The 23,538-nt window shown below is 32.1% G+C and overlaps 1 protein-coding gene across 1 annotated transcript; it reads left to right on the top strand.

Moving 5' to 3' along the window:
• On the top strand, positions 1 to 22,020 carry LOC115229961. Its single transcript, XM_029800221.2, has 9 exons — positions 1 to 213; positions 2,454 to 2,592; positions 4,595 to 4,750; positions 7,449 to 7,597; positions 15,184 to 15,263; positions 15,912 to 16,128; positions 17,658 to 17,733; positions 18,947 to 19,435; positions 21,197 to 22,020. Exons 1-9 carry the CDS (start codon positions 7 to 9, stop codon positions 21,430 to 21,432), a joined length of 1,749 nt encoding a protein of 582 aa, XP_029656081.2. The 5' UTR covers positions 1 to 6; the 3' UTR covers positions 21,433 to 22,020.
• The last annotated feature ends 1,518 nt before the right edge of the window (positions 22,021 to 23,538 follow it).

The following is a 23,538-nucleotide window of genomic DNA, read 5'->3' as shown; positions in this document are numbered from 1 at the left end:
TAAAATATGCCAGAATATATCGTTTTATCATTCCGAAAACTTTCGTTTCAGAGAATTAAAGCTGTCCTGATATTTCCTTTAGTAATTCAAGCAATGAAGGCTCCCTCTGAGAAAAAATGCAAATTATCGTACAAACCGCTCCCTACACTAGCGCCAAAATTAAATATGGCGCGACATGTCGCTTTGAAGTATGTTGTGAGTTTTACTTCTCAGGTATGAGCATATAAAGTTATTTTATATGTACTGTATTCTGTTGTGAATTTTAATGAGATATATATTAATTTCTGTTTATAAAAGTTTATTAATTAATATCTGAATAAGTGTATATTTTGATAGAAGTGTTTCCGTCAAACTGTTTAACATGTTTGATAATTTGGTATTAAAGTTATTTTATGGCATTCTTTCGATATTGGTATCTTAAATGTCGAAAGAATGTTTATTTTGTTGTTTAAATGAATTATTCACACTTTAATAATTTAAATTCGTTAGTGTGTGTGAAGAGACAGAGTAATGCGTGAAAGAAAGAGATAACTGAAATTTTTTACTCGGTGTATGTATATATGTATGTATATTACTTCAAAAGTTCCCGCAAGCCCATATGTAAAAAAAAAAAAAAAATTACGGAAATCGACGGAAAGGTCCACTAGAGACGAAAGATCGCCTTAAATTCTTTTAATTGATTGCTTTAAAATATTTGCCACTTTGGAATATATTGAGTAGAAATGTAATTTAAGAACCGTAATAACGATAAGGAAAGAATGGTCCGTTAACTAAAATACGTAAACAAGGAAGTACTTACATGTTTTTTTAACTGTCAAACCCTTCAAACCCCTTTTTTTTAAATACTTATTTCACTGTTCACTTCCTGTGCATATTCTATGTTCTGTTCATGCAGTTTTGGTTACTTTTTCTGACGAGTTGTAGCGCACCAGAGCAATGTATACAATAAGTTCATTGATCAGTAAGCCCAAGTATAGGTTGATGAATCAATAGTTCTAAAGCATTACATCTTCGGTAAAATCAAACAAGAGACTTTCTGTCATCTAATTGACCATTGAATTTCTAATTATATTTATCACCGTCACCGTGACTGACCAGGCTATCAGATGTTGCTACACATCGCTAGTCACAATGCGCTTCGCATTGTTTTAGCCTTCAAATGACGCCACACCGCTGGCTAAGCGAGCAGGTCAATTTTTATTTATTTATTTATAAAATTACAAATACCACATATTTATTAATATCACTCTATAATTTATTGAAAATTTCTTAGGATAGGCGCAGGAGTGGCTGTGTGGTAAGTAGCTTGCTAACCAACCACATGGTTCCGGGTTCAGTCCCACTGCGTGGCATCTTGGGCAAGTGTCTTCTGCTATAGCCCCGGGCCGACCAATGCCTTGCGAGTGGATTTGGTAGACGGAAACTGAAAGAAGCCTGTCGTATATATGTATATATATATATGTGTGTGTGTGTGTTTGTCCCCCTAGCATTGCTTGACAACCGATGCTGGTGTGTTTACGTCCCCGTTACTTAGCGGTTCGGCAAAAAAAGAGACCGATAGAATAAGTACTGGGCTTACAAAGAATAAGTCCCGGGGTTGATTTGCTCGACTAAAGGCGGTGCTCCAGCATGGCCGCAGTCAAATGACTGAAACAAGTAAAAGAGTAATACTATGGACAATTACCATAGGCTTTTAAAGTGATTTGGATTGTTGCTTTCCTATTGAATAAGTGATATTGTGATGAAATGAGTGGCTCAAGGCACAGGCATAGTAGACTTGTTGATACCATAAAAGAAAAGTCGAAAAGAAATATAAATTAAAAAGGATGCATTCTTTGAGAAAATTAAATTGAAATTGGAAAAAGTAACTAAGAAATCATACATTTGTATTTGAATCATATACAAGAATGTGGTTTTGGCTTTCATTTTGTACCATAATTAAAGTACATTCTTTTTAATACATATGGTGAGATTATCACTTAGACCTATGAAAACTTTTTTTTTTTGGATGGGATGGAGATTAAATGAACCAGTTGTCATTCTTTAATGAGACCTCAGGATCTCTTAATAATATGCACATTTTGTTTGATTATATTTAGTCTGCAGTAAAGGAGCAATGGTCATATCTTTTGCAATCCTTTAAAGATAAAATATGAAATCATTATACAGAATTCATAAGATTCTTTTGAGAAAATATTAATAAATTACTGAGTTTGTTCTCAGGATTACTGGAATGAAAGAAAAAGATAAGCAATATCATCAACTTTGGAAAAGAAATAGCTGTCTTACGAAAATTTGAAATAACCATAAAAAGCTTTCTAGATGCAAGCTTCCTGAATATAACAAAAGAAATAAACATAGGTGTAGTTCTGGTGAAATCATCTGAATGCTAGGAAAAAATTAGAAGGTAAAATAAGGTATATAAATAGTATTGTTTTCTTCAATTTCTGCAGGATGAAACCCATTCCGTGCAAAACCTTCTAAAGGATGGATGTTTCAAAAAATGGCTGTCTAATCCCAAAGATAGAACTGGAATAATGGAAGGAGTATTTCAGTTGGATCAAGCATCTGTGATATCGTATTTAGATATTGGTGAGACTATTTTTGGTTCTGACAATCATTTTTTTTTTACCTATTTTAACTGAATAGTTCTATCTATTTCAATCAATGGGAACAACTTGAGTACAGAATATAATTTAGAAAAATCTGCTCTCTTCACTTCATCCCTTTATCTTCATTCAAATAGTGGAAACTTGGCTCTTAAAGCTGGTTTACCTTTCTGACAACAGATCAACTCTGAAAATAGATTGTATGTACTGTGTAAAAATTAAAAGGTCTCTAAAAAAAATTAATTTTTTTCACACCAATTGCTGGAAGAATTAATTATAATAACATTCATCTTCATCACTGAATGTCCATGTTGGCATAAGTTCAACAATAAAACTAGGACAGTGCTTCCTGTATTTGCATCTCTACTAATCATTTGTAACAGAATGTGCATCTTGATAAAAATATTTCCCTTATAGCCTTAATTCTGTATTAACACATTTTTTTCATTCCCTTTATTTTCTCACATGCATTGTCATTCATTTATTTTCATTATATCTTTCTATCAAAATTTTGTTCCACATTATGTTTTTATCCTTGCATAACATACTCAAGTTATGCTCCTAACACAACTGTACAGAATCATATGTTCTATTAAATTTCCTATATTAGTGTAAATTTAAAATGACACTTAACATGATTTTTATTTTTTGTTACATCGACTGGCCTCCGTGCTGTGGGCACGTAACAAACACCATCCAATCGTGGCTGTTCGCCAGCCTCGTCTGGCACCTGTGTCGGTGGCACATAAAAAACACCATCCGAGCGTGGCCGTCTGCCAGCCTCGTCTGGCACCTGTGTCGGTGGCACATAAAAAACACCATCCGAGCGTGGCCGTCTGCCAGCCTCGTCTGGCACCTGTGTCGGTGGCACATAAAAAACACCATCCGAGCATGGCCGTCTGCCAGCCTCGTCTGGCACCTGTGTCGGTGGCACATAAAATCACCCACTACACTCTCGGAGTGATTGGCGTTAGGAAGGGCATCCAGCTGTAGAAACACTGCCAGATCTGACTGGCCTGGTGCAGCCTTCGGGCTTGCCAGACCCCAGTTGAACCGTCCAACCCATGCTAGCATGGAAAGCGGACGTTAAATGATGATGATTGAAGAAACATGAGAGTAATGTCCATAGATATATTAGGCCTCTCTGAAAACAACTGGTAATGGATGCTATCTGTCTGTTGATTTCCTGTACTTCTCAGAATTGTGGGGTATGGATAACCTGGTCTTCTGCCTCAATGCATCTTTGTTGGATGTAAAAAAGGGCTATTTTGATGAAAAGCTAACACAAGCCAAAAATTAACAACCAGCTCAAACTGAATAAATGCAAAGAGATAACGAATATAATGACTGACAATATGCACTTCCATCTTGCATACTTATCTCTGTATCTTTAATAGATGGTAATTCCATTACACAAGAATCCAAAATGTTTGCTCTCATTCTTAAAATTTTGAAAATAAGTGTTTAATTTCAAATATCAATGCTAATTAAATATTTCCTAAGTTATATTTCAATATCTTATTGTTCTTTTATACCTAATGTTATTACAATTGCTATTATCTGTTTTCTACCCACTTACACAGATATAAGTGTTAGTATTCTGTTGTGTCTGGGGGGAGTCATTCTCTTTTGGTGCCTTATAATTTAACACACTCACTGGTAAAATTTCCACTTATTTCTTTATTTATTTTTCTAAAATTTTTGTTGCGTCTTGCAACCTTTTCAAAACTATTGAAAAGGTTGCAAGATGCAACAAAAATTTTAGAAAAATAAAAAAGAAATAAGTGGAAATTTTACCGTTGAGTGTGTTAAATTATAAGGCACCAAAAGAGAATGACTCCCCCCAGACACAACAGAATATGCTTCAACACACGAACTCACATAAAGAATCTTGCAAATCAAATCCAAAAACGAGAGTTACTATTATTTTCCTTCATTGAATTATATGCAAAGCTCCTTTCACTGCTTTTCTTTCTAATCCTTAGGTTCACATATGTGCTCCAATATAGAAATCCGTGTTGGAAAATCTGATTGGCCTCAGAGTCGGCAGTTTGAGCCATTAATAAGAAACATCAATTTAATGACACTCTCTGATGTTCAACTTGGTCGTAATGTAGATCACACATCTATGTTCAGTACTAGTAAGTAAAAATTTGACTTTTAATTGCTGTGAAGAGTAAGGGATCTAACATTTCATGCCTTGTCTTTTCTTTGAGCAAAGAAGAGAGAAAATGGTGTTGTCACTTTGGTTGTAGACAAATTGTTGCTGTCATGTTTCCTTATATTCTAGATTTTACCCAGCTGATATTCAAGATTTGGTGCTTCATTGTTGTCTTCTGTGCTTCAGTGCTCTGATTTCAAATTTTGTTGAATTGAATATAAATATTTTCAGAGTCAAAAGAAATAGCATTGTTGCAAAATTGACTTAGTCAAAAAAAATTGTCATTCTAATTGAGCTATAACTGTGAAGTTACAATTTTCACATTACTGATAACCTATTCATATTTTGTGCTACATAACTTTGTATTTGCTTCACATTGAAACTATTTGTGTGTTCTAACAATTCAAATGTAAAAATTTGCCAAAATTACTCAGAATAGCACAGTAAAATGCATTAAAGCTTTGGTAAAAAAAAAAATAGTTGCAACATTTGAATAATTTTAGGCAAAATACTAAATTCTAATTGCATGCTTGTATTCTTTGCATTACTACCAGTTTTTTTGTGTGTGGAATAGGATTAAGTATATTTTTTTATTTTTACTGTTTTACATTCATTTAACCATATAAAGTGTAAGTGGAATGTGTTTTTATTGTTGGATCAGGTGTTTTTTTCTAGAAATCTTTCTACTACTAACAGTACAGTATTCTAGCCAAGTGCATGAGCCCAGTTTTATATTTTTGCTAGTGCTGCCTGACTGGTCCCATGCTGGTGGCACATATCCAGCCGTAGAAACCTAGCCAGATAAGATAGGAGCTGGGTGCAGCCTCCTGGCTTACCAGTTCTCAGTCAAGCTGTCCAACCCATGCCAGCATGGAAAGCGGACGTTAAACTATGATGATGGTGATTGTACCCTAGTGGGTCAAAATCTTTTTTTTTTAATGTAGTAGAGTATGCTTTGAGAGAGAATTGGCTGCTGTTTTTAACCGGGCAAGCACATAAAAGCCCTGTTATATTTTTACCAAAGGGTATATATTTTAGGAAGGCGAAATGCAATATTGTAATGTTTATATCTTTCTCAAGAGTATAATTAAAAATGTTACTTTGTGTCAATCAAGACCAGGAAATATTTGACTCATCTTAGTAAACAGAAACTATTCTAGATATTAGGAATGTGGTATGTAAGCTATTTAAGACTAATACATGTTTCTAATAACATTGTAATAAGAATATTGTAAATATTGCATTAATGAGCTTTTTACTATATTACATGTAGCCTAGTTTTGAGCTTAACGGTATAAACTGGGTTATTTGATCTTCATGAGATATCATCAAAAAAAAATATTAAAATAAAATTATCAATGAAGTTTAGGTTCATAAATTGTGGATACATCCAGTTGTTGGAGATATTTGAACAAGCATTCTTAAATGAAGAAATAGAATAGTTATAGATAGTTTCAATCAATACATCCCAATTATTTCTTCCTTGATCACTTTGCTGGAAATAATACAAGCTTATATGGTGATAGGTGTGGAAACCAGAATGTGTGATGCATGTACATAGTCCCTCATCTATTATCTTCCTTGTTAAGCCTCCATCTGCTGCCTCTTCAACACTCATCTCTCTAACATTCTATTTCTTTACTACCCGCAAGGGGTTAAACACAGAAGGGACAAATAAGGACAGACAAACGGATTAAGTCGATTATATCAACCCCAGTGCATAACTGGTACTTAATTTATCGACCTTGAAAGGATGAAAGGTAAAGTCGACCTCGGCAGAATTTGAACTCGGAACGTAGCGGTAGATGAAATACTGCTAAGCATTTCGCCCGGTGTGCTAACGTTTCTGCCAGCTCGCTGCCTCATCTTTCTAACATTCAGCCTCTCTCCTATTCACTCTACCAGGCTGCCTGTGCAAAGTGGGATGGTATTGGATCTTTCCATACTACTACCATCTTTATCACTTCCTATTTCTCTCACTCATGATTCCTGTGTAATGAAAGCTTGCATCACTTCTGTATGTGATACACCGCACCATTATCTTTCTCTACTGACAGTCATCACACCTCCCCACAAGTCACTCATAATTGACATTCATCACTGTTTTTCTTACTATTAAGCATGTAGCTGACATCACTGTTTCTCTCCTATATTTCTTGTTATTGTGTCTTTTCCATTACTCCCTCCTCACCACCTCACCCTAGTCACTCTGTTTTCTTCATGTCCCCTCTTCTTTTAGTCTGTATAGTTCATCTTCTGTTATCTCCTCTTCCATTCACCCTCTTCATTCTCGAACAAATGAAGATAATAGGACTCGGGACTCTTTGACCTTGCAGGATACTCAGTAACCCTGCAAGTGCTGATTCCAGAATAAAACACTCTCAGTACACTCTGTAAAGTAGTTGATGCTAGTAAGGACACCCACTGAGAAACCATGCCAAAAGAATTAGAATATAGGAGAGCATCTAGGAGGGCAGTAGCTTTGGATAAGAACTGATTCAGACTGTGACCCATGCCAAAGCAGACCTAAAATGATTATGATGTTGGTAAATAATTCAGTTACTTGATAACCTTTAATTTAAAAAGCTATTATAACCTATTTTCCATGCTATGTAAGTTTTTGATATCCAGCTTGTTATATTATACAATATTACCTATTGTATTTTTTTATTTTGTAGAGGATTTTTGTCCTGCAGCTTCTAATGGCGTTTGGGATCGTATTCATGTGATTTGTCGACAGATTTATCGTAAAAATGTCCAGTTTGGTCTCTCTTTCATCAGAATAAAAAGTAAACATGTAGATTCTTCATCACAGTCACCTAAACAAGTAAGAATATTTTTTTAGAGTTCACCATTCTTGGTTAATTAAAATTAATATAACAGTTTTATTAAAACTGAAAGTAACAGTTGTTCAAATCTCAGTAAATTACATAACAAAACTTTTATACTTATAAATATATATATATATATATATATATAACCCATGCCAGTATGGAAAACATTAAATGATGATTATATATATATATACATACATACATATATATATATATATATATATATATAAAATATTATTTGAGACAAAACCACTATTTTGCAAAACAAACAAGGAAAGACTTAATCAAAACATAAAATTTAATAAATAGTCAAAGAAACCGCCACTACAATCGTTTCTTGTCTTGATCGACAATCTTCAGGTGGACTTCCAATCTAAAAAATCAAAATTTTAAAATATAAAAATAATACTTTTAAATAATTAAAGTATAAATGAAAAAATATAAGTATATAATCCATATATAACCTATATATAATCCATATCGAAAATATAGACTAATTACCACGAATTCCCTAAAAAAAACCATGATAAAACAAAACTCTTAAAAACATATAACGATAAAATCTCCCTTTGCTAAACTCTATAACAAACCTATAAAGTAAACCCCTAACCTAAACATTCACACACAAATACACACACGTAAACCACAGACTCACGACTTATACACATACCTATACTAACTTATAAACCTCAATATACACCAAAACCCACTCCCTCCCACACAGACAAATTAACACATACATCCCAAAACCTAAATAACAAACCCATATACACATTCACACACAAAACACACACTCACACGCAAAACACTCACACACAAAAGATACATATACTCCCTCACATATACGCCTATACATACTCACTAAACTCGACATATACAACAATACTTACACACCCACAAAAAACATTATATACATTTATGAGCTTTAACTCACCTTAGCATCTCTAACAAACAACTTGCAGTAACCCAATCCCATTCTCTATACCTACCTCACTACTACACTATTCCATTCACATTCCAAGCAACGCTAGTCCACCACCCGGTTATTCACGTGGCAAAACGAACACCACTCAAAAAATATGAATGAAACAATGTAAAAAAATAACCAACACCTAAAATAGACAAAATACCACGAATTACCTAAAAAAAACCATGATAAACCAAAACTCATAAAAGCATATAACGATAAAATCTCCCTTTGCTAAACCCTATAACAAACTTATATAGCAATCCCCCTAACCTAAACATTCACACACAAAAAACCCACACGTAAACCACAGACCCAAAACTTATACACAAACCTATACTAACTTATAAACCTCAATATACACCAAAAACCACTCCCTCCCACACAGACAAATTAACACATACATCCCAAATCCTAAATAACAAACCCAAATACACATTCACACACAAACACACACACACACAAAACACACATACACAACAGATACATATGCTCCCTCACATATACGCATATACATACACACTAAAACTCGATATATACAACAATATTTACACCCACACTCATACAGATAAATAAATTAATTATACAATTAAAAACTCACAACCAATCTCATATACATAAACACTCTTATGAAGACAACAATAAATACATCGTAATTAACCAGAATATCAAAAATAACATTATGACATAAGGATAAATCAAATACATACTTACAATTCAGTTAAAATTATGAAGTGAAATTAGATTTTTAGCCGTTAAAAAACCAAACAAAATTACGTTACCATGGAAATAACTAATGTAAAAAAAGAAACGCGCCATAGAAAGTAAACGTCATTCATAGTATGAATGGAGAAATATAATAAATGGAACTAAAAACTATTTCCACGTAGCAAACCAACGTACTTAAAAAAATTTTTATGATGGATTCTTTAAAAACTATCATGAAAAATCAATTATATACATTTATGAGCTTTAGCTCACCCTAGCAACTCTAACAAACAACTTACGAAAGATATTCCTATTCCTTCTAGAAAGGAATTTATCTTGAAACTTGTTAATAATGTTAAAGATTTTATTTCTAGAATTAAATGGAAAGCTTTTTACTATAATTTTTATTATTAATGATATTGATAGTAGGAATGATAATTATACCTCTAAATTAAATCTAGAAAGGAACCTCCATTTAATAAAGAATTACAATTACTTGAAGATAGTATATGGAAGGTGGTAAAAAATATTGAATTCCATAAATACCCAAATAGAAATAATGAATATTTAAGGAATTTAGCAATTAAAATTAAAGATATGAGAAATATGGATAGTATTATAGTACAATCTGATAAAACAAGGAACTTATATAAATTAGATGTTAAATTATATGATAAACTTTTAGGGAAAGAAATAATTAAAAAATATAAAATTGTTCCAGATGATATTCTTTATAATATTAATAAGGCCTCTAAAGTAGTAATGTTAAAATATGAGTTGGATAATAAAACTGAACCTTATGTACCTCTGCACCCCAGAATTACTCTTAAAGACCATAAAGATAATTTTTATTCAGACCCTAAAGTTAGATTAATTTGCCCATGTAAATCGGACCTAGGTAAATTAAGTAAATTTATTTTAGATAAATATATTGATAAGTTAAATAAACTTAATTATTTAAAATTATGGTTTAGTAATAATAATACATTGAAATGGTTTAATAATATTAAAGATAAAAATCGTTATAAATTTATTCAAATAGATATAGATAATTATTATTCTTCTATTAATGAAATTGTGTTTAATAAAGCGCTTATTTTCGCAATGAATAAAGTGGGCATGTCACGGGAAGAAGTTAATGTAATTAAATTGGCTAGGAAATCGCTAATTAAATATAAAAATAAATTATGGGCTAGGAATGATACTAGAGATTGTTTTGATATACCTATGGGAGCACCAGATTCTGCACAGGCTACTGATTTAGTAGGTATTTTTCTTTTATCTGAACTCCAATTAGAAAATCTTAAGATAGAGGGTGGTTTATATAGAGACGATCTTCTACTAGTTACAAAGAATTGTACTAATAGGAATCTAGAAGTATATAAGAAAAAACTATATAGTTTCTTTTTAAAAGATATGGTTTACGTATTACTATATATAAGGAGAATTATAATGTTAATTATTTAGATGTTAATTTTAATCTTATTACAGGTAAAACACAACCATATCATAAACTTAATGAGAACCTTAGATATATAAATGTTAATAGTAATCACCCATTTTCTATTAAAAAATCGTTGATTAATAATATAAGTAAACGTATTTCATTACTCTCTTATGATATAGAGATTTTTAATAAACATGCTAATTATTATAATGAGGCCCTTAGAGGGGCAGGTTATAATAAGAATATTAAATTTTATAATATTAGCGATAATGATTTAAATGATAATTTTCGAGATACTTCTAATAATAATTATAATTTTGTTACGTTTAGTGGTAAAAATAATAGATATTATAAAAAAAATAATAAAAATGATAAAAATATAAATAAGAATAATAATAATAATAAATATAATAATAATAATATAAATAAGAATAATATAAATAAAAATAAATTAATAATTATTATAATAATTATATGATAAATTTAATAATATTAATAATTCCTTAAATGCTGTACATAGATATAATTCTGATAATAATTTTAATAAAATAAAGAATTATAAATATATTTATAATAATGATAATAATAATAAGGTTAATAAGAATAAAATTTGGTTAATAGTTCCTTATGGAGATCAAGTTAAAACGAATATTATTAAAGAGATTTTAGATGTTATAGAACTATTTATTAGAGATAATCGTAAATATAGAAACATTTTCTCTTTTAATAATTTTGGAGTTGGTTACTCTACCACTAATAATGTTGGTAACATTATTTCTTCATTTAATAAATATAAACTGAATAATTTTTATAAAAAGAAATTATTTGATAATAATATTAATAATGATAAGACTTATATTAATTGTACATGTAGAGATAAATCTAATTGTATATTAAATAATAATTGTGATATTAACGAGATGTAGTGTATAAATGTATAGTTACATTACATGATAATAACTTTAAGAATAATAATTACAATAAGCGGTTTATATAGGTTCTACTTCCTCAAAAATAAAACTAAGAATGCACAACATATGAATTCTTTTAAAATAAAAACTTAATCAACTCAACCGGACTTAGTAAGTATATTTGGAGTCTTAAATCACTAAATATTAATTATAGTTTAATATGGGAAATTATTTGTAAAACTAAATCATATAATATAGGAGCTAATTGTTGTTATTTATGCTCTAATGAGTTTAAAGAAATTTTATTTTATAAGTATGATAATTTACTTAATACTGGGGAGGAGCGCAAAATAAAATGTAGACACAAGTTACTTTACTTATATAATAAGTTTCATGATAAATAGCAATAATAGTTCCCTTTTAGGTTATTTTAGTTTAAATTAGTTTAGATGTTATATTTTTGGTTATGTTGTCTAGGATTTAATTATAGTTAGTCTTTATTGATATTTCTTTGTTTTAATTAGTTCATTTTTAATGTATATTAATTTAGCAGTTTATGGTACGTTAAAACTTTAATAATTTATATTAGATTTTTTATTTTTATTTTTATTTTTATTTTTATTTTTATTTATTTTATTTTATTATGTATTTTTATTTGCATTTGTTTATGTATTTTGAGGATATATTATATGTTTTGGGTGTTATTTAGTGGTGTTTTTATTGAGTTTTGTATGTATGTGTGAATGTTTAAGATCCCTTTGTTTTTTGTTTTTTATTTGTAGGTTGAATTGAAGATTTTATTTGGGTATTGTCTTTTATAATAAAGTACACACCATAACAATTATAAGTGCCCACTTCATTCGTTGTACTTGGGTTTGCATGTGAGCCTCAGCATATGCACCTAACGGCCACTCCAGCCCCACATGGATAAATTAACACATACATCCCTAACCACCATCACAAATGAAACCCACACCCATACAATGACAAAACTCCCCCATACCCTATTTACACCTACATAGTAATCCCAATATATTCTTCCATACATGGACTCAAGTGAGTGAAGCACATGAACATAATTAGTACGTACAACCCCTAATACACACTAATATATACGTATCAAGCTCGACCTCCACAGTGATAAGTTTACACACAATCACACCCAGATGGGTGAATTGCACAACCAGTGAATGCTCACACATACGGGCGCGATTACATTGTTGCATATATCGAGCCAAAATTGTATGCATATGTACATGTGAGGGGTACACGTAAATGAAGTGAGCGTGTACCCCCTGTATTTATACCCGTGCGTGAATATACACATGGAGACTACCACACAGGTACAAATGTGTTTAGAAATGGGAGCCCCATCACTACACTTAATGTATACTCTCACCCATCCGCACGGATGTGTAAGTGTATCTCCGGTGTATATGTTGAGGCTTATATGTAGAGTTGTTGAAGGGAACGTCGTTGAAATTGTGAATGGGTAGTTAGAGTGGGAATTGTACCGTGTGGTGGACTAGAGTTGTTTGGAATTGTGAATGGATTAGGGTGGTAATGAGGTAGGCATTGAGTATGGGTTACTGTAAGTTGTTTGTTAGAGTTGCTAGGGTGAGCTAAAGCTCATAAATGTATATAATTGATTTTCATGATAGTTTTAAAGAATCCATTCATAATAAATTTTTTTAAGTAGCGTTGGTTTGCTACGTGGAAATAGTTTTTAGTTCCATTTATTATATTTCTCCATTCATACTATGAATGACGTTTACTTTCTATGGCGCGTATTCTTTTTTTACATTAGTTATTTCCATGGTAACGTAATTTTGTTTGGTTTTTTAACGGCTAAAAATCTAATTTCACTTCATAATTTGTAACTGAATTGTAAGTATGTATTTGATTTATCCTTATGTCATAATGTTATTTTTGATATTCTGGTTAATTACGATGTATTTATTGTTGTCTTCATAAGAGTGTTTATGTATATGAGATTGGTTGTGAGTTTTTAATTGTATAATTAATTTATTTATCTGTATGAGTGTGGGTTAAATATTGTTGTATATATCGAGTTTTAGTGAGTATGTATATGCGTATATGTGAGGGAGCATATGTATCTGTTGTGTATGTGTGTTTTGTGTGTGTGGTGTTTTGTGTGTGAATGTGTATTTGGGTTTGTTATTTAGGATTTGGGATGTATGTGTTAATTGTCTGTGTGGGGAGGGAGTGGTTTTTGGTGTATATTGAGGTTTATAAGTTAGTATAGGTTTGTGTATAAGTTTTGGGTCTGTGGTTTACGTGTGGGTTTTTTGTGTGTGAATGTTTAGGTTAGGGGGATTGCTATATAAGTTTGTTATAGGGTTTAGCAAAGGGAGATTTTATCGTTATATGCTTTTATGAGTTTTGGTTTATCATGGTTTTTTTTAGGTAATTCGTGGTATTTTGTCTATTTTAGGTGTTGGTTATTTTTTTACATTGTTTCATTCATATTTTTGAGTGGTGTTCGTTTTGCCACGTGAATAACCGGGTGGTGGACTAGCGTTGCTTGGAATGTGAATGGAATAGTGTAGTAGTGAGGTAGGTATAGAGAATGGGATTGGGTTACTGCAAGTTGTTTGTTAGAGATGCTAAGGTGAGTTAAAGCTTATAAATGTATATAATGTTTTTTGTGGGTGTGTAAGTATTGTTGTATATGTCGAGTTTTAGTGAGTATGTATAGGCGTATATGTGAGGGAGTATATGTATCTTTTGTGTGTGAGTGTTTTGCGTGTGAGTGGTGTTTTGTGTGTGAATGTGTATATGGGTTGTTATTTAGGTTTTGGGATGTATGTGTTAATTTGTCTGTGTGGGGAGGGAGTGGGTTTTGGTGTATATTGAGGTTATAAGTTAGTATAGGTATGTGTATAAGTCGTGAGTCTGTGGTTTACGTGTGTGTATTTGTGTGTGAATGTTTAGGTTAGGGGGTTTACTTTATAGGTTGTTATAGAGTTTAGCAAAGGGAGATTTTATCGTTATATGTTTTTAAGAGTTTTTTTTTTATCATGGTTTTTTTTAGGGAATTCGTGGTAATTAGTCTATATTTTCGATATGGATTATATATAGGTTATATATGGATTATATACTTATATTTTTTCATTTATACTTTAATTATTTAAAAGTATTATTTTTATATTTTAAAATTTTGATTTTTTAGATTGGAAGTCCACCTGAAGATTGTCGATCAAGACAAGAAACGATTGTAGTGGCGGTTTCTTTGACTATTTATTAAATTTTATGTTTTGATTAAGTCTTTCCTTGTTTGTTTTGCAAAATAGTGGTTTTGTCTCAAATAATATTTTATAATATTTTACTATAAAATTGGATTTAATCCTAAATCTGATTTTTTTTCCCTGTAAATTTGGATATATTCCCTAATATTTATTATTATATATATATATATATATATATACACACACACACACACACACATGTCATCATCTAAGTGATATTTTGCAGCTAAAAAGCTATAGGTTGTTATTGATCTTTTTATTTTAATTCATTCTTCAGACTGTTGAAAAGGATATATCAAAGAAAATATCAAATGAAATGATTCAGCAGCATTTTTTCAAAAGCAAGCAGCCTTCTGTGTAAGTTATTTTATAAATTTTTTTACAAACTTTTCTGTATTAGAATGGGTTGGGTAGGTGTACAAATTTAAACATTTATTTGAATTGTTGGAGTAGCATTTTTGAGAAAATTTAATAGTGAACATCACTACACTCTCAGAGTGGTTGGCATTAGGAAGGGCATCCAGCTTTAGAAACATTGCCAGATCAGATTGGAGTCTGGTGCAGCCTTTTGGCTAGCCAGCCCTCAGTCAAACCGTCCAACCTATGCCAGCATGGAAACAAAGATGATGAGGTACTAGAGAAGTTGTCTGCTAGGGTTAACCTCTCTGGTGCAGGTAGAAATTAAGGATTTGTCTGTTTTAAATTCATTTTCTCATGCTAGCATGGCTATAGTGAACTTCACAGATTAGAATATTTGCCTATTGTTTGTGGAGGAAAAATTTTTATAGCTGAATGCTCTCTATACCTACTTAATCCTGAAATAAGAGAGAAAGTTATAGTCATTCGGGCATGATGGATAATGTATCTTGTCTAACGTCATGAAATAATATAAGCAACATAGTTTGAGCAGTCTATTAGCCTCAATATAAATATGCTATCTAATTAGAAGCCTAATTGAAATTTTCTTCTATTTGAAACATAAACTTATCTGTTCTTTCTTTGCAGATCTGAAAATGAAAAACTTAAAGCCCAATTATTGAAATTATCCTCTGGAGAGGGTGGGCCTGAGTCGGTACAAGGATTATCTCGAACTGCTCAAATGTTGCTTGCTGCTAAAGAAAATGTTGGGAAATATTCTCCTGAAACTCGATACAAATCTGATGGAAAAACTAAAAACAATGTGTTATTTTCAGAAACAGCTGCTCAAAGACAGAATTTAACGGTATGTGTTGAGTAAAGCTAACTGCTAGCAAAATCAGTAGAGTATCAGATATAATGACACTAACAGTATCTCAGACCAGTTAGACGTTATTTCCAGATGTTGACTGGATACATTTAGATATTGTTTCAAATTTTAACACAAAACCAGCAATTTCAGGGATGGAAGAGTTAATTACATTGACCCTAGTATTCAACTGATACTTATTTTATTGACCCTGAAAGGAAGTGGCACAGTCAACTTTGGTGGAATTTGAACTCAGAACAGACAGACGTAATGTCTCTAAGCATTTTGCCTGACGTGCTACTAATTCTACCAGCTCACCACTTTAAGATGTGTTTGAATATTAATAACAGTATCTTGTAAATATAACAGTTACTTCCATTTATTCTAAGTTCAAATTCTGTTAAAGTCGACATGGTTTCTCATCCTTCTGAAGTTGATAACTGTCAGTCAAGCACTCAAGTTGTAAATTGGCAGAGTTTAAGTGTTGGATAGAAATGTTTTGTGATAATGGTCTAGTTTCCCTGCCCTCTGAATTTAAGTTCACTTTGTTTTTCATTGTTTCATAGTAAACATAAGTCCAGGACTGGATTGGTGGAATTATTACAGCATCTAACAAGTTCAGTTCTGCCTAGGGATTTTGAATTGCACCGATAGTCAGGCTTAATCACTAAAATGGGACTGCATTTAATTATGGAAGCTATAAAAGGTAGGAATGCAGTTACTGCAATCAAATGATGGATGACTGGGGTCAGCTTATCAACTATTTTCTCTCAAAATTTATGATATCGTGTCTATGTTAGAAAGCTTTAAACCTGTTAATTATGTTGCTGGTGTGTAATAGCAGCAGCACTATCTTGGATGTGGGAGCTGTATTCTATTTTGAGCTTTACTTCAGCCTTGTTGAGTATCAGCAACTGTAGGATGCTGAAATATTTTCTGGTCCTGAAGAGAAGTGTTAGTCTTTGGGACATGATTCTAGTTTATCTCTTCAAACTTTATTTTTCATTGACTCGAATTCAGTATTGCAAACCAGAAAGTTCAGTTGCTACTTCTAGTGAAGAGCTTACTTTAGCAAAGCACCTATTTACAGTTCAGCTACTATGTGGCTTTTATGTTGTAGCTCAACCAGTTCAAAATAACAACCAAATTTTCCTCAGATCATATTTTGCTATCTTGAAAAAGGATGGTTCATTGGAAAGGATAATGAAGTCTGAGTTGCACCATAACTAAAGAAAAAAGGATGATTACAATTAGAATATCTTTGATCACAGACCTGCTCAATCAGATTCAGTTTGTTATTACCAACAATCTATTTACATTTAATTGAACCAACATGAGTTATGTATTAGCCATGGGTCATTAGCACTGCACCAATAAGAAATGAATTGTCATAAGCCAGCACTCTCAATTTAGTCACCTGTAATTCATAGAAATATAAAATGTTTTCTATGAATGCACTACCTGTGTTTTATCCTTTTTTTTAGTGCATTCTAAACATATTTTCTTTTTCGCATCTTGTATTTCAGATAGAAGAAGAAATGGATTTATTTATATCAAAGTTAAAAATTAACAGGAAACAATTACATTCTGTTACCATAGCTGGTAAGTACTTTTTAGGTTGTTATGAAGGTTTTATTTGTGCTTATAATCATCAGCAATATTTAGTGTCTGCTTTCCATGCTGACATGAGTTAGATGGTTTGACCAAAACTGGTAAGATGGAGGGCTGCACCAGGTTCCGATCTGATTTGACATGGTTTCTACGGTTGGATGCCCTTCCTAATGCCAACCACCCCACGAGTGTACTGGGTGCTTTTTATGTGACACCGGCATCAGCCATGATTTAACTTGGCTTGATGGGTCTTTTCAAGCACAGAAAATTGCCAAAGGTCTGGACATTATTATTTCTTGTAGCAGCCAACTATTAGAAACACAAAAGTTATGTACACATTATTTTATATTTAATTTCATAATAAATTCCCTTGTCTTGTAGTCAATAGAACATTTGTATCTATCTTTCTTCTGCTATCTTTTATTCTCTCTCATTTTGCTTGCCTTGTCTTTATTCATCAGATGGAATCATGACTATAAGAACTATCATATAATACTCTGAATAATGAGGAATTAAATACTTTTGTAGTTATTCTGTGAGTTTCTAACTCACAACTAACCAGTGAGAATATATATTATGATAAACAACTTATCACACAGTAACACAGTATATGCAACCCTTGACCCACTTCACCTCTGAAAGTTTTTCAGGTTTTCTTTCCCAAAGAAACAATGTTGTTCATTCAGTATTAGTGAGTTTTGACTTTTCTTTGGTTCTTCTGAGAACTGCAAGAAATAATTGTGTATTTAATAATCACTTTGTCATAAGAATGTAAACTGAGTGTTCAGTGAAATAGCTTCGTGTGTTCATTATATGATGACCAAGAAGAGCTAAATTTATTGTAAGAAACTCACAAGAAATTACTTAGACTCAAAAACAAGGTTGTTTATTATCCTGTACATCCTAACACTACTCTCACAGTCTTCAGTGCTTTTTATTTTTGTTACTGAATATTTAGTGAGTACCAAAGACTAAGTACTTAACAAGGCAAGTTCATAAAGTGGTTTTGAGAGCAATTGTAACCAATTTACTTGTCATTTCTCTTTTCATGTAGATCTTAGACATTGTGCTTGAACTAAAGAAATCTGTATTATGGCTTAATTTCAGAATAACTTCAGTGTTTCCATCACTGATATTTTATTGATGATGATAATTTAGTGTCTCTTCATTGGTAAGCTACTTTATGCTTCTTTTGTATCCTCAGATCTACGACACCAGTTTGAAAAGAGGAAGAAGCGGAAATTGACTGTTGAAGAGCGGAGCACTTATGCAACCAAAGTCACTGACCATATCAATAGTGTATTTTCTTTGAGGGACTTACATAAAAAGGAGAAGGTAATTGACCAAAAGGAGGAAGAACAGCAGTCCAAGAGGCTTAAAATTGAACACAGGAACCATAACACAACAAGCAATAACATGCCATTGCCTTCAGCTGCTTCAACATCAAAAAGTAATTTTTCCAATTTGCAACATAAAGCAACAAACTCAATTGAGACAAAAGAAACTCAAGAAGGCTTGGGTGATTTTCAGTTAGTGATGGATATGCCTGAAGATTTACCAAAGACCATTAATACTAAGAATCAGAACTTAAATACATCTGATAATAATTTTGAACCTTTGCTTCAAAATGCCAACTTTTTAAATTCTAGTGAAATATCATCTGGTAAATTAGAAGCAATGACTATTAAAAAGGGTAAGTTCAAACCAAACCACAGCATGTTCAAAGTAGTAATATGTTTAAAAGTGAAGTTTCTAAAAAAAAGTGCTTAACAACTGATGAAAAGATGAGCTTATTTATTGTGAAATATTAGGGAAACATATCTTGTAATATATATATATATATTTTTTTTGTGTGTGTGTGCTGGTGTCAAAAAAAAATGCACTCAATACACTGTAAAGTGGTTGGCATTAGGAAGATCATACCAGAGCAGACAGTAGAGCTCAATGTAGTCCTCTGGCTCTCCAGCTCCTGTCAGACTGTCAGCATGAAAAGCAAGTTATGATGATGATACTTTTTTTTATACCCACCTACTTCTAAACTAGAATCAAGTAATTTGAATTTTAGTTGTGTTCATTTCATGAATTTGAGAGGATCTTAAATATATTTAATTGTATTTCACTTTCCAGACACCATGCAAAACACTTTTTAATCATTACTTTATCTTTAGAATTACATTAATTTTAACAAGCCCTAACCCTTTACAGTCTAAGAGCCTTTCAGGGAGTTTTTATGTGGTTGCTCAACATTCTGAAATTAACATTCAAACTTCTTTCTTAAAGAAGAAAGGCTACTTTAGATAATACTTTGCCTGGTACTCAGAAAGACAGCATGGTCAAGTTGAAATGCCTTTGATCATAGGTCTGCTTATTCAGACTGTCCTGGGGTTTCAAAAAAAAGTTGCTTTTTTTTTTTTATATCTAAGGGCATTTCACATCTTAGTAAATGAGAGCTGTCTCCGAGTAACCACATTTTATGTAGTTCTAGTGGTTGCTATATACTTTGTTAGAAATTTTCATTATCCTTTGGGCTATTGCAAAGATACTTTATATCATGCAAAAATGAGTATACCAGTTAGAGAATTTATGGTTTCTATTGTTATTGAATAGCTTTCTTACTATATAAAGATAGTCTTCGATTACTTTGGAAATAGTTACAGTCATTTGTTCCAAAGAAATATATGATTTCATCTGAATATGTAGAGGTTCTACAATGAAAATCATTGATTTATTGTGTTGAGATAACTTTTTCACTAAGTACAAGATGACGTATAATTCCAATGTTGGTAATTGATAAACCATCAGATGTACAACATACATTCATCTAGTCTAGACTGGCACTCTACTACAGATGGTGAAATTGGAGTTTGGCATGGTCCTATGAGAATGCCTGTGAAATATTGAAGTTATCAGAGATCATAAAAGGTTGGATCTTTGTGAATAAATCTAGTCACCTTAAACTAAGTAATTTTGATGATGTGAGTGCTGATGCCACATAAAAAGCATCCAGTCCACACTGTAAAGTGGTTAGCATTTGCAAGAGCATTCAGCTGTAAAAACCATGCCAAAACTGACCTTGCTTGTGCACATAAAAAGCACTGTCCATTCTGCTGGGTGGGTGGTGTTAGGAAGGGTATCTAGCCATAAAAACAGACACAGAGGTCTGATGCAGGCTCCTGGCAAACTGTCCAACCCATGCCAGCATGGAAAGCAGATGTTAAACAATGATGATGATGACAAAGTATTAAGATCTGTTTCAGTCTAAAATAGCTACATTGTTAGAACAGCTCCAAATTTACTGTGCAAGGCACTTACTCTAAATTGGCATACATATGTGCATGTTTTCAGAACAAAGATAATGTAAGCTTACAGAATTTTTACACTTCTTTTTTGAAAGTATGTTATGCAGCAAAGTTTAATTTATTCTTAAATATTTTTTTTTCTTTTATTTCAATAGATTCTTTTGCTCTGGGTAAAACCAGACATACCAAAACCTCTCCAAAAAATTCGTTTTCATCTTCAAGGGACCACACTGCTACATCTAATACAGATATTGGAGTGGATCTTGAAGAAATGGACTCTGATTGTGTTAGTTGTCCACTCTGTGGAGAATTATTCCCAGGAGATGTTATTGAAATGCATGCCAATGTGTGTGCTGATAGCCAGCAGTTTGAATTAAATTATTCTCCTTGAATTGGGTAATAACTGTTGTTTTGGGACTGTTATATTATGTAAACACTTCATTTTTAAAGTCAGTAACTCACAACTATTACTACTCAGTCAAACCAACAGATTTGAAAGCTAAAAGACACAGGTGAGAAAATAAAATTCACTTATGAAACTAACAGATGAAGTTAATATTGGAGAGAATGAGATATAGTAAGACGGCTTTTATCAACAAATTCCAAGATATCATCTGCATGATAAACTAAACTACATGGTTGCTCAGTCTGCTAGAAACAGGAGACAAATCTCCTTTGATTCACACCCAACCATATTAAAGATACATTGAACAATGTAATCTTTGATACTACACAAAAAGATGACGAGGGATCATTACTGGAATGCTTTTGATCACAGGTGTACTTGACCAGGACTGATCTGTTGTTAAACGATGACTAAGTTGGTGTAAACTCATACAGAATGAATTTTTGAAAAAAAAATTGTTTCTACAGCAACAAATACACATTTCTTTGTATTTGCTTTGCTAACACTTGTGTAACTTATAGTGAGGGGCAAGTTACATTTCACCAAGGACAATCAAAAAAGCAAAATTAATTTGTGCTTTTTTCCTATATTTTCTGGAAAAATGCAAAAATTATTAGTTATTAATGATGCTTTTTTTTCTGTGACATTTTATGTTAGCTTATTAATGCTTCATTAATTATTAGGCATATTGGCATCTAGGTGCAGGTGTGGCTGTATGGTTAAGAAGTTTGTTCCTCAACCACGTGGTTTGGGGTTTGTTTTACTGCATGGAACCTTGGGAGCTATAGCCCTGGACCAACCAAAGCCCTTTGAGTGGATTTGGGTGATAGAAACTGAAAGAAGCTTGTCTCATGTATGTGTGTGCTTTGACATCACATGATAGTTGTGAATGAATGTTATGGTCATACAAGCTGTGTCATTTACAATCTTACAATATTCTGTGAAAACATGTCTGATCATAGGGCAATATTACCTTATTTGGAAACAGGTGAGGGCTAGAGACAGGAAGGGCATCTGGTTGTAGAAATTCTGCTTCAGTAAACTAACCCATGCATGCATGGAAAACTGGATGTTAAAACAATGATGATGGCATCTACTTATTTGTTAATAGTCTGGTTTATTGGTTAGAAGTGGTGAGTACAAAAGATTTTGTTTGTTTGCTGTTTATTACATACCTGCAGCTGGTATTTATGAAGAATGAGGTTAGAAATGGCAATTGATGGATATTTTTTCCTAACTTGTTAGAAAACTACTTTTCATCAAGCACATTCAAGCCTAAAAAGCAGACAATATGATAACAATGAATATTTAGAAAACCGTGTCTGTCAGCAGAGGCATATATAAAAAGCATAGGGAGCTTTGTACAAGCTTAGAAGCTGACAACATTGAATGCCAAAATAAGGTAGGTGAATTTTAGGAATGGAGAAAAGCTACTAAACAATGTATTTTGAAGTGTTTTATGGTGTTATATCAAACATTTCTGTCATCTCCCCGTTAACCTTCTTTCTGCAGAAATCAGATATATATCCACTCAAACTTTCATTATCCTTAATGGCAAGTTTATTGAGTGGCAATGTAACTTGCAGAAAATAGCAATTCTATTTTTTGTAGATATTTAACATAATTACTGGAATAACTATGAAATTTAATTTTGCAGTGAAAGGGTTAAAAGGAAATACTTGGGAAACAACTTAACCCTCTAGCATTTTTCAACCTAATTAAATGCCCTTTCCTTGTATAACCCTTTATCTTTGTTATTCTCACTTTTTCTGAAAATCCCCATAGGATAGAAACTTTTTTTTCTTCATCCTTTAGTCAAGTGTTGTTTTTTGATCATAAGACATTTTTGTTGGAAAGGAAAACTAAAGCAATTGTTACATTCACCAGACAGAGGGGAAAACTGACTAGTTTTAAGTATAGTAGATTTGAAATGACTGAATATAGGCAAGACACTTGGGATGAACAGTCTTCTCCAAAAAATATCTTACAGTATTAATAATTGCCTGGTTATGAGTTTTTTTAATGTTATACTATATTAAATGGCTTTGGTGATTGGTTGTTGCATTGACATTGTCCTTAATTTTTTCATGC

Source organism: Octopus sinensis, unplaced genomic scaffold (assembly GCF_006345805.1).
Source record: "Octopus sinensis unplaced genomic scaffold, ASM634580v1 Contig13942, whole genome shotgun sequence".
Lineage (NCBI taxonomy): Eukaryota > Metazoa > Mollusca > Cephalopoda > Octopoda > Octopodidae > Octopus > Octopus sinensis.
This window is presented reverse-complemented; position numbering and strand designations above follow the sequence as displayed.